Here is a 13,411-nt window from a genome sequence, read left to right on the forward strand (position 1 = left end):
CAATTTTCTTCAAAAAAAGGAAAAGATTTATGGGAAAATGCTAAAAAATCATCCAATAAGACAGTTGAAATTCCCAATAAATTATGTGATCCAGAGCAGATTTGCAACTTTTTTTCATCTACTTTTCAAGCTCCTAACTGCGTCAGATGACAAAATCTTTTTTTATAGTTCAAATGTCCATCCCAATGTTAATATCAAACTAAATTTTACGCTTATAGACGACAATTCCCTGTTAAAGATTCTGAATCGTATATCCACTGGGGCAATTGGCGATGATGGTATATCAGTGAGGGATATTAAACTTTGCTTGCCATACTGCCAATACCATACCTTATTATATATAATAAATTCCTGTATTTTAGAAAGTTATTTTCCATTTTCATGGAAAAAAGCAATCGTGAAACCGCTAGCTAAAAATACGAATCCTAAAGAATCTAAGACCGATCAGTATTCTTTCGGTAGTTTCTAAACTTCTTGAAAAACATATTAATAAACAATTGTAAGACTTCCTAAACACGTCAAATTTTATCTCATCGTGCCAGTCAGGATTCCGATCTGGTTACAGCACCTCTACTTGTTTAGTTAATCTTTTAAATGATGTTCGTCACAGTGAAGATAAGAAACTAATAACTTGCCTGGCATTTCTCGATTTCAGCAAAGCATTCGATACGATTAGCCACAATATGCTTTTAGCCAAGCTTCATTACTATGGACTTTCTGATAATTCTGTAAAATTTTTCGAACAATATTTAATAGATAGATCCTTTTGTGTGGAAATTGTGAGAGATTTTCAAAGCGTTCGATCTGAATTTGTACCAATTGCCACAGGTGTGCCTCAAGGCTCAATTTTGGGCCCTCTATTGTTTTCCATATATGTTGCAGATATGAGCAATTCTATTGAAAACTCGAAAATTCAACAATATGCTGATGATTCTCAAATATACACTTCATTTTCTTTAGATTATGTAAACGAAAATATTGACTTGAATAATTTAAAAAAATTCTCCGATGATCATAATTTAAAACTAAACTCCTCTAAATCCTGTACGCTATTTTTTAATGCTAATAAATATCAGATTGAGAGAACTAGGCAATTATTTGTTCCACAAATAGATAATATGCCTCTGGTCTCAGTTTCAGAGGTGAAAAATTTAGGTATACTTTTTGATGATTCGCTAACATTTCAAGCACATATTCATAATAAATTAAAAATTGCTTATATAAGTTTGAAAAAACTTAATTATTTTAAAAAATGGCTACCATCCAAAATAAAGTATTAATTATGTGAAAGTTTAATATTATCGCTATTCGACTACGGTGATGTGGTTTATGTTGTGCGCAATTAGCACACGAAATACAAAAAATACAAAACAGCTGTATGCGTTTTTCTTGCAATATTCCATTTAGAGAACATATTAAACCTCATTTAAATAATAAAAATATCCTTGATATGAGTTACTATAGAAAAACTTCATTTTTATACTTTTTTACATAGAATCTTAAAAACTGGACAACCCTCATACCTTGCAGCGTTGTTTAATCCATTTTTACATCAGCATCATACAAGATTTGTTAATAAATACAGGGTACCTCAACATCGCACTGCAGCTTTTCAGAAATCTTTTACATTTATAGGGATTAAATTGTGGAATGATTTACCAGATGAAGTAAAAGAATTTACTTATAAAAGATTCCTAAAATACGCTAAGCAATTTCTTATTAATGAGCAAAAATAACCTACATTTCTTCCAAGCCATGCGTGCTTTGCTGTAGTCAGATTTTCCCGCAAAAATAAAATAAAATAAGATAGGACATCCTGTAAAATTAATATATTTACTGTTAGCTGCCCTTGTTTTGTCTCGCGCACGCCTTTCGCCCTTTTTTTCTGCCATTTGCTGTTCCATTGAAAATTTTATTGGCTTCTTTAATTATTTATGTATTTATTTATGTATAGTTTAGGTGATACAGGGTTACCGCGCACAAATTCACATGATTTGTGTATTTTGTGTTATCGGCCACTATGGTCGCGCTGTGGTCCTTTTTGTCCTCGGGTTATATAGTATATAACCCGAGAAGAAAATTGATTGTGTATAATTTGTATATGTATATATTGGGCAAATAAAGAAGTTTGATTTGATTTGATTTGATATTAATAAATTTAAAAAAATATATAGATGTGGAAAAGATATTCTTAATAAAAAAATACGCTTTCAAAAATTGTTCAAGTATTTTTTAAAGTATTACTAACTACGTTTGTACCTTTAGTAGTCTAAAAAAAAGGGTTAAGTGCTTTTTAAAATCAAAAGTTTCTTAATTACCTGGATGCATATAAAATTACTTTAAGTACCTAAAAATATTAAAATTGTTCTCCGATCTTAGTTGCTTGAAAGAAAGAAAAATTTTAGTTTTTTAGTTAAGTACATGAAGAAAAAAATAAAAAAAGCCAAAATATCCTCAAAAGCATTATTCTGGTCAAGAGCTACATTTTTTTAATCACAATAATAATAATATTTTTTTTATTAGCATAATAGCTACACAGAAAAGCCAAAAAACTAAGAACCATAAATTATTTTTACACATTTAATAAAACCTAAATCTTCAAAAAAAAAACAATTGTAATACCTTGTACTTTTTATTAATCAATTAATTTTCGTTAATTTAATTTGATTTTTACATTTTTATACAGTGGTGGCCAAAAGTATGGAAACTTTTTCAAAAAATGCAGAAAACTTTCAAAAATATATATAAACAGCTGATCAGCAAATAAAGAAATTCCAATGGAGGTAAAGCAAAAGAATGTTGTTTATTAGTTTTGATGAAAGAGGAGTTATTCCTCTGTGGCCGAATGTATGGAAACCTTTAATAAAATCATAATAATTGTTTACTACAAGCTGTTTAACGGTACGATTTTGTTTGAGTGAAGACAGGCATCATGCCTAAGTGTAAATACTTATCTAGTGATTTAAAAAGTAAAATAGTTGAACTATACCAGATGTATGAAATAAGTAAAAATTTAAACATTTTAAAAGGCACTGTTTCAAAAATAATTAAAAAATTTAAAGAGAGAGGAAATGTTTCGGTAGCCCACAAGGAAGGAAGACCAAGAAAGTTGTCCAAAAGGGCTATGAAGGTAATGAAAAGAATATCGATGAACGACCCAAAGAAAATTTCTATAGATATTTCTGGAGAAATGAGTGAAATGGGGATTTCTGTGTCTGCTCGCACGGTGAGAAGAAGGCTAAATGAAGTGGGGTTTTTTTGGAAGAGTTCCTGTAAAGAAACCACTAATATCAAAGAAAAATAGAAAGGATCGCTTGAAATTTGCACGAGATCATCTTACCTGGTCTCACCAAAATTGGAATACTGTATTGTTTAGTGACGAAAGTAAGTTTCAATTATTTGGGAGTGACGCGAGACGTTATGTCCGGCGACCAAAAGGTACAAGGTACAGCCACAAATACCAAATGCCTACGGTAAAACATGGACCGTTTTGTATATAAAGACATATTGGAGAACAACATGTTGGTTTATGCTGGGGAGGAAATGCCATTGAGATGGCTGTTTCAGCAAGACAGCGACCCTAAACACAAGTCCCAATTTGTGAAAAACTGGTTAAATGAACAGAGCATTGCTTTAATGGATTGGCTTCACAGTTCCCAGATCTGAATCCCATAGAGAATTTATGGGATCATTTGGACAGGAAGATTCGAAACCATTCGATTGCAAACAAGGCTCAACTGTGGGAAATACTGCAAACTGAGTGGGCTGCCATTTTCAGTGAAGACTGTGCAAGACTTGTCGATTCTATGCCACGAAGATGTAGAGAAGTAATAAATTCAGAGGGATATGCCACAAGATATTAGCAGATTTTGATTTAGATGTAATTTATATAAATAACTTTCTTCAGTTTCCAAACTTTTGGCCAAGAAAATATTAATTTTATTTCATTTTTTTTTATAATACGTTTAATTTCAAATTAATATGTTAAGTTAGGTAACATATTATATATACTTTATCACAATATGAGTAACTTTATTATAGTTCCTGGTTTCTTAAAAAAAAAATACAAATTAAAAAAGTTTCCATACTTTTGGCTACAACTGTATGTTGCTGTACCATAATTCAATATTTTCTTTAATGTATTTTAATACGTTATATAGACTGAAAATTAAGATTAATCTTTTAAAAATAATAATTTAACGAAACAAAATTAATTAAGTTAAAAAAAAACAATTTATGAAAGATAAAATTTGTTAACGAATATAAAAACATTTAAATTATTCTTTTTTTTACATCTACATATTACTTTATAAATAAGAATCATAATGAAATAAATCTTAAATGTCTTATAACACATATGTACATTATACATTGTTATTTATCTTGTAAAAAATAAAAGATTACTATTTTTGAAAATTTTTCTATAAATAGTTAATTGATTTTTAACAAGGACTAAGAGTAGACTAAATATAACAAAAGCAATAATTTTCTCAAGCACTATTTTAGCAAAATATGTGACTGTTTACCACTTGACTTGATTGGCTTTGATATGCCCATAGGATTTATTGCTAGAAATAAGACAAAATTTGCTATATAATTTGTGAAAAAAAGGGCGATCCAATATTTTAATAATAAATACACAGCAATTTTTTTACAGTGTAGACTTCTAGTTGAAAAAGTGTTAATATAGGACAGCCTGTATAAAAAAAAAACTGGTGAAGCGAACTTTCAATTACCTCCTTGATAATTCCCGAATATAGAAGAAAACTTTCGTATAGTTAACGGTAAACTTTGCCGACGTAAAAACTGCTAATAAATCAATGAGCGGAGAACCTCCCTCTCTCCCTCCTCCTCCTTTATTCCTCAATACACGGCGCCGAACTTTTAATTGTGCGAAATTCCAATCCAAACTTATCATTGGGCCTTTTTTTCTCTATCTCTATCTCTCTTCCTTCGACGGAATCTGGAAAACAGATTGTCTAACTTTTTGCTCCCTGGAGAGGCGACGCTAATCTTTTAAGAGGAGAGATCCCAACTTAGCGGGTGTGGTGAGCCCCAACTCCCGTTTTTATCTTTATTATATAGAGACAAACTTTGAACGGTAAAATGTCTTAATAATATTCCCACCTCGGACCGGTAAGCGGATCAGAAAAAGGAGAATTTTAATTTTTTTAAGTATCTTTATATAACCCTGAAGTGAATTAGGCCCGATATAACTACGAGCAACTTCAATATTTGTCCGTGCCAATCCGACTCAATGTAAAACATGCAATACAATCAAAAACCAGATCCCGGATTGAGTGGATCGGCAGGGTCGGCAATCGGTTTTTACGGAGCACGTGAAAATTCGTAAATCCGAACAAAATAAACGTGAAAAACGCCGAATAAAAAAGTTTTTGTTTTTCGACGTTTTTTACGTTAAAAAATGCACGCTGTTAAAAAATGCCGCGAAACCTTTTTAGGGGGGTTACACCGTTACTGCTGCCTCTGCTGATTTATTTTTTGTTATCCTTTTTTGTTATCCAGGGAGCAGTGGCTTTTGTTTTATTGAGTACTCGCACGCTTTTACCATTATGATTCTGGATCAGCTTGTTCCTGTTTTGATTCGGGTGCTATTTTTAGGGAGGAATCCCTCTTCTTGTCAGGACTTTTGCGTTTGTTTTATTTTGTTTACGGTTTTTCCTGCTCAAAGCTCTCTGGATGGATCTCTCTTCTGTTCTATATACACCACATAAAAAGGCCGATATTTATAAAATTTATTTTGGGATTGTTTTGTGCCCTGGATAGTTTTTGTAGCAAATATTTTGCTGAATTATGCTCTTTATTTTATGAAAATATTTCCAGCAGATCTTCAGGTTTTGGGACTTTCAAGTGAGTGTTACCTACATTATCCTTGAACAGACTTAAACCCCCGATATCTGACCAACTTTTACTTGAATCTTTTTAAACACTGAAGAACATTTGTACAGAATATTCATGCAGATATCCTGCTTTTTATTTCATGAGAATAGTCCCACTAGATGTTCAGACTTTGAACTTCGAACGAAGAATTATTATATAAATGAGTGTATTTGTACATGATTGAATTAACTGCAATAGAAAAACACAATTTTAGAATGATACCGAGGATATTAAAGAACTGAGACAGGGATATGTCCCATAAGTCGATATTTTGACTCTCTTAAAACCTATGTCCTGGACGCAGTTTAAAAATAAGAGAAGAATTTTTATAAAATGAACGTATTCGTACATGATTGGATTAACTGCAATAGAAAAAAACAATTTTAGAATGATACCGCGGATATTAAAGAACTGAGACAGGGATATGTCCCATAAGTCGATATTTTGACTCTCTTAAGACCTATATACTGGACGTAGTTTAAAAATAAGAAATGAATTATCATAAAATGAATGTATTCGTACGTGATTGGATTAATTGCAATAGAAAAATACAATTTTAGAATGATACCGAGGACATTAAAGAACTGAGACAGGGATATGTCCAATAACACCTCTACAAAAGGACAAAGCGCTCCAAAAAATTTTGCTCGTGACGTCACGCGTTTGGGCCATGCACTTCGGGTTGATTTTCGGGTGAATTCAGCTGTTGACGCTGCCGTTGTTCGTCCACGGAAGGCTGCCTGCAACGCTGCTATACCTTGCAGATTGCTATATTATTACTATCTCTATTACTATCTTAAAATAATTAAATCTATATCCTTAACTGCTCTTACTTTACAATTTAGTTAAAAAAAAATAGTGCATCCTTATTTCTCTTTTTATAATTTAAACTTCCATTTCTTTAAATTTTATTATTTATCTTGTACCTTGTTACTTGCCAATAGGAGTTCTTTCTATATAAATCTAACAACAGCGTCATTTTCCTGAAGGTAGTATAATAAAGTTCTACATACTGAAATAAAATTCTTACAATAGAATTACTAAAAATACGGCCAAGTAAAGATGAAAGGTTTAAAAATATTGACGAGTTGAATTTAACAAAAGCCCTTGAATTAAGCAAAATTGACTTTGGCGAGTATGAGAAACAAAATAATTTTGACAGTTTTGAAGAGTTTATTGAAAAATTTTCTGCTTTTAAACTACCGAAAGATTGGTTTACTGCTCACAGTGAATTTCAAGACAGCAAAAAGCTAATAATTTTTAAAATTGAATACACACCTGGTCCATGCATTAATTGGGCAATTTTTTTAATTTTAATTTAAATGTTGAAACTTTTTTATATAGCAAGCCAGTTTGCGTTTTAACATCAAAATTTAAAACTCCATATACTTCCCATAGTTTAGATCATTTGTATGCAATACTTGAAGCAATAGACCTTACTATTATTACCCTGCCTTTGGAGGAAAATGTTACCAATAATGACAACCCCGACTGTGACTTAAATCCAAATACTGCTACCGAGACTGCTACCAATAGCCTTGGCAATACTATTCTCAACCATGTCAAACCATCAAATGACATAAATAAAATGAAACGTGTGTTCGATTTTGTGTCAAACATACTAAAAAGTTTTAAAAACATTGAAGACAACAAAATAAAATAGTGCATGCTTTAGATTTTATTTGTGAACAATTAGCTTCGCGTATAACTGCAAAGGAAAGGTACAGATATTCAAGTAGTACAATAGTTTTGACTTCTATAATCTATACTATTAGTCCTCATGCATACAAGTATTTCCGAGGTTATGGATCCCTAATTTTACCACATCCTCAAACTATAATGGGTATTTGTAACAAACACATGACCGATCCCCACATAGGTGAAAAAAAATGTTTTTAACTTATGCCCCAAATGTGTTTAGTTTACTAAAGGATTATGACAGATTTGTGACACTACTTTTTGATGAAATTCATATTGACCCTTACATGGATTATAAAGGCGGTAATATCACTGGAACATCAGTCAATAATAAGTGTTTAGCTTCCTCAGCATTTACTTTTATGATTACAAGTGTGTGTTCCAGCTTTAAGGAAGTAGTTCACATAGCTCCCATCTCCAAAATTACATCAGACATACTTCATAATTTTATTAAGACAATTATTGAAAATTTAGAGGAGATTGGGTAAATAGTTTTTTGTGTTCTAAGTGATAATAATGCCATTAACGGGAAAGCCATGAGTCATTTTTTAACTGCAGACCAACCATTGTTTATCCTCATCCCATAGATAATCAGAGACCATTATTTTACCTATTTGACACAGTTCACTTCTTAAATGTCTATTTAATAATTGGCCTAACTCTAAACCAGACCAAAAATTTTATTTTCCTGATTTTGACACTTTGAAAAAAAAATGTGCTTCTTTTTCTGCAATTAAAGAATTACATGAACTGGAGTATGATAAGCTTTTTAAGCTTTTAAAGTCAATATATGTATTTAGTTGTATATAATAACATTTTTTACTAGTATATTTTGACTTTGACTACTTGATGATATAAAAAAATTATTATAAATACCTAAATACATATGTTGAATTTTGGCGCAGATGTAGGGGAGTTGGCAGTCTGCATTTAATATTACACCATAATATTTAACCTGACATTCAACCAGAACTAAAACATACCTTTGAATGTTTCCTGAACTCTATTCTATTCCTAGCATTTTTTAAAATAAGCCAAATATTGAGATATTAGCATATGAAATCCCTTGGTTTTTAAAAATCGGTGGCCCACATCGATGACGTCACGAGCCAAGCACTAAGGCCTTGTCTTTGAGTGGGTGTTGATATGTCCCATAAAGTCGATATTTTGACTTTCTTAAGACCTATATCTTGGACGCAGTTTAAAAATAAGAGAAGAATTGTTATGAAATGAGTGTATTCGTACGTGATTGGATTAACTGCAATAGAAAAACACAATTTTAGAATGATACCGAGGATATTAAAGAACTGAGACAGCGATATGTCCCATAAAGTCGATATTTTGACTCTCTTAACACCTATATCCTAGACGCAGTTTAAAAATAAGAAAAGAATTGTTATAAAATGAGTGTATTCGTACGTGATTAAATTAATTGCAATAGAAAAACACAATTTTGGAATGATACCGAGGATATTAAAGAACTGAGACAGGGATATGTCTCAAAAAGACGATATTTTGGCTCTTGGGTTATACATGGACCAACCATTGAAATTTGATTTTCATATTAATAATGTATGTAGACAGGCCTATTTTAAATTAAAATTAATTCACGAAAACAAATTCTACATCCTCTTTGAAGAAACCAAAAAAATACTTTAAAAATCTTTCTTTCAATTCCTAATTACCTAGACACTGTTTATGGGCCATATCTCACAGAATTTAATCAATTTAAATTACAAAAAATCAAAAAATTCAAAACTGGAGCTTTTCAAAACCAACATAAAGCAACGGCCATTCGTGCATATGGGTTCTATAGTGCATAATATTACTGTCTCAGTTAAACCAAATTATTTAGCAGAATTTTTTAAGCTTTGTGGTGAATGCCATAAAGTAAATATCAGGGAAACAAATAGTTTGCATATTCCCAGGCATAATACAGAGTTTTTCATATATCAGGCAGCTAGTTTATATAACAAAATACCTGTGAGAATCTTAAAACGGTAAGCTGTCCCTGTTGTTTTAAAAAGAAACTAAAAGATTTGATCAGGAGTGGTAAGCTGTGATGAGTCAGTCTCTAGTAATTTTGTGATATGTAATTTTTTTTTATTAAAGCTTTTAAGTAATGTCATGTATTTTAAAATTTGTCAGTATATTTGAAAGTGGATATTTTATTTGTTATTGCCTAATGGCTAAATCTTTATCGGTAATTGTTAAAAATCAAAAATAAGCAAAGAATTATTATAAAAATTAGTGTTTTTATACGTAAGTGGATGAACATTATTCTTGGACCTACTTAAACACCGATAGTTCACAAACTTTTACTCGAATCATTCTAGACTTTAAACAACATTTGTACAAAATATTGATGCAAATATCCCCCTTTTTATTTCATAATAATATTCCCACTAGTTTCTTAGTTTTTTCACTTATATCACCTTAAAAGACTGCAGTGGTACTCTCTAACTTGAACATAGAAATAGACAAGAAAATGTATAGAAAAAAAATATCTTTCTATGCGCGATTATCGTTTCTCTGTGTCACTCGGCATCGTTCGCCTTTAGACATTCTTATACCACCTAATTTACAAACATTAGCCTATTTTTATAGTTAATAAGATTTTTCACAGCCCACAATGTCAATTACTGAAATGTCATTTAACATAATCGATTTTTTAAGTAATAAGTATGCTTTGTTATTGTTTCTTTTTTCATCCTACACTATCGGACAAAAGTAGAGAAACTTTTTAAATTTGCGTTTTATTTGAATATTTCAAAACTAATGCAGTTCTACACATAATGAAAATCAACAATAATTGTTAAGACTTAATTTGTATAAAGTAAAATAAATTGTAGAAGAAAATCCTAAGATTTAATTTAATTAAACAAAATATTTATGAGACAAAAGTAGAGAAACTAAATTTTATTCCAAAAGTACAAGTTATTTCTTATTTCTATCTTAGAAAAATTAATAGTAAGTAGAGTATCCCTTATTGGCACTCACCTCGCGGCATCGATTTGGCATGGATTCCAACAGTTTCATAATGGTTTCCTCTCCAATAGAATTCCAGGAATCTTGTAAAACTTTTATAAGATCATTTTTATTACTGATCTGATGTTGCCTTACACGCCGGTCTAGTTCCTCCCAGAGGTTTTCAATCGGGTTAAGATCGGGACTTTGCGCAGGAAAGTCCATAACCCTAATATTTTCCGATAAAAACCAATCTTTGACAACCTTTGATTTATGTTTGGGGTCGTTATCTTGTAGGAATATCCAAGTCAAAGGTAAATTATCCTCAGCAAAGGGTAGCATTACATTTTGTAGGATGTCTAAATACACAAATCGATCCATGATACCCTCAATGATGTGTAATGGTCCTGTACCGAACCCAGAGAAGCAACCCCATACCATGCAGGAGCCACCACCATGCTTTACCGTAGGCTGTGTATATCTTGGATCGAATCTTTTGCCTTGTGGTCGATGTACCCATGAGATTCCATCGGACCCAAACAAATTGAACTTACTTTCATCAGTAAAAAGAACTTTTTTCCAGTCGTTGGTTGTCCAATGCAAATATTTTTGTGCAAAGTTGAGCCGGGCCTTCTGATTCTTCTTGCTAATAAACGGCTTTTTAGCGGCTCTTCTACTAAATAATCCTCCTTCCCTCAGTCGTCTTTGTATGGTCTTAGAACTAACATTAACACCAGGTAATTCACTTAAAATTTTATTTGCTGATTTGTGAGGATCAGACTGAACAATTCTTTTTATCATCATTTCCATGTGTTTGGTTGTTTTTCTTGGGCGGCCACTTTTTTTAATGCTTTTTGTTGAATTTCGTGTTTTAAAATTAGAAATTGTCTTGCTAACAACGGACTTATGCAAATTAAGCGTTTTACTAATGTCCACTTGTCGTATACCACTCTTGTGTGCATCAACTATTTTTCTACGAAGGTCTTCAGACAAATATCTTCCGCGAGGCATGTTGATTAAAAAAACTATGCAAAACTATCAACAGAACTCACGTAAAGCAAACTAAATACTAAATTTGGACGATTGATATTTAGGTTTCTCTACTTATGTCCATCCGAAAATATTTAAATTCTTTTATTGTAAATAAACAACTGATAAGAGGCATGTAAAATGCGGTAAAAAAACGCAGTTGTTGAGAACTACGATATTTGTAGTAAATATTTAATTTAAATACATGGTTTCCGTAAATCAAAGAATTTTTAGAAGTTTCTCTACTTTTGTCCGATAGTGTATATCGATAAGGGATGCCGATAAGGGAAAAGTTTGAAGTAATTTTAGGTATCAATAAGACGGCGAATTTTATGATGGATCCTCCTAATTTTATCTTTTCTCTTTCCTAGTGTGTATTTATAATAGCTTAATATATTTTCTTTTTTTTATTTAAATTTATATTTTAATATTTGTCTTAAAATATAGATTTAAGATAATAATATTATTAATTTTGCCTTAGAAAGGGAAGAGAAAGAACAAACGATTGAATTAAGGATAAAAGGATTATAAAACCCATTTTATTCCCCTCTGTGGAATCACTGGGAATTTCCCAATTTCGGGGCGTAAATAAGCGTGGATAAACTATAATATGACCTTATAAACTTAATGATCGTTTTAAACCTGAAAAAAGTAGTTAACAAATTATAGTTCACTCAAAGATATACCGTTGATCTTTTGACCGCAATAAAACCCTAACTATCTGTTGTAACCAAGTGATTTAAGTAAGTTATTTTTCTGTGGACTTTTATGGTTTAACATTTTCTAATAAATTACTATTCTTTATTTAATTAGTAAGTTTCATTTAGAATCACTTTCAAGCCGACCCTATTCCCTTTAACACCTCTTAAAAACTTTTTTTTTGCACAATGGGGCTTAATGGTCTAATATGAGAATTTGTTGATTTTTAAATCTGCTACAAAAACATCCCCACAACAAAGATAAATACGTCTTTTTTTCAATGTACTAAAAAGAGACGAAAGTAATAGCAAGACCATACAACCTCTTTCTATATATCTATTCCGAGGGACCCAACCCGAACTCTACCCGATCGAAGCCAGTTGAGATTGAGAGTAGAGTTTAGACTTTTTTTTTCTATAATAGAAAGAAATTTTCTTTCTAGCGCGTTAGAGAGTTCGCTCGCTGAATTTCCATTTATCCGTTTATAGTACGCCCAAGAGAGTCAACACGAAAAAATCCTGCGTGGTCTCGCGGTGGGAATCGCGTTCAACATGTACGGACGTCTGGAGGAGGCCGAGCCTCTGATCAACCAACTGACCACCGACAAAGACCCCATCCTACGTAGATCCGGCATGTACACCATCGCTATGGCCTACTGTGGTACCGGACACAACCAAGCGATCCGGAAGCTTCTTCATGTTGCCGTAAGTATTGATTTCTTTTTTTTTTTTTAATAAAAATTGGACTTAAATCAGGTGTGCAAGCAGGCCAATCAATCTTTCTGGGGGATGAGCGAATTTATACGTAAAAATGACAAAAAATGTTGTAGTTGGAGTTTGGCATTCAGCCCTGCTTGATTAAAAAATAAAATTTTGCATTTTTTTAGTTTTTAAATTTTATGAGTAGGTAAAGTAGTATTTTTAGGCAAGGTATAAAAAAAAAAGTTTATAAGAAAAAGTTGTTTAGAATGCGAAATTATGCCTGAATACCGAATTTCATAACCATAGGCCTACTTTGATATTTGCGTTTTGTGTACCAACTAATTTTTTTATTCATATTTAATTATTAGAGAGAAACTAACTAATTTATTTATCTAATAGTTAAATCACTGATCTAT

The 13,411-nt window shown here is 31.6% G+C and overlaps 1 protein-coding gene across 1 annotated transcript in view; it reads left to right on the forward strand.

The window, feature by feature from the left end:
- LOC126743935 (26S proteasome non-ATPase regulatory subunit 1) overlaps positions 1–13,411 on the forward strand; it is a 232,747-nt gene that overhangs the window by 24,422 nt on the left and 194,914 nt on the right. Inside the window, exon 9 of the mRNA XM_050451217.1 lies at positions 12,783–12,998. Within this exon, the coding sequence (XP_050307174.1) occupies positions 12,783–12,998 (216 nt within the window). The remainder of the gene's footprint in view (positions 1–12,782; positions 12,999–13,411) is intronic.

Source organism: Anthonomus grandis, chromosome 13 (assembly GCF_022605725.1).
Source record: "Anthonomus grandis grandis chromosome 13, icAntGran1.3, whole genome shotgun sequence".
NCBI lineage: Eukaryota > Metazoa > Arthropoda > Insecta > Coleoptera > Curculionidae > Anthonomus > Anthonomus grandis.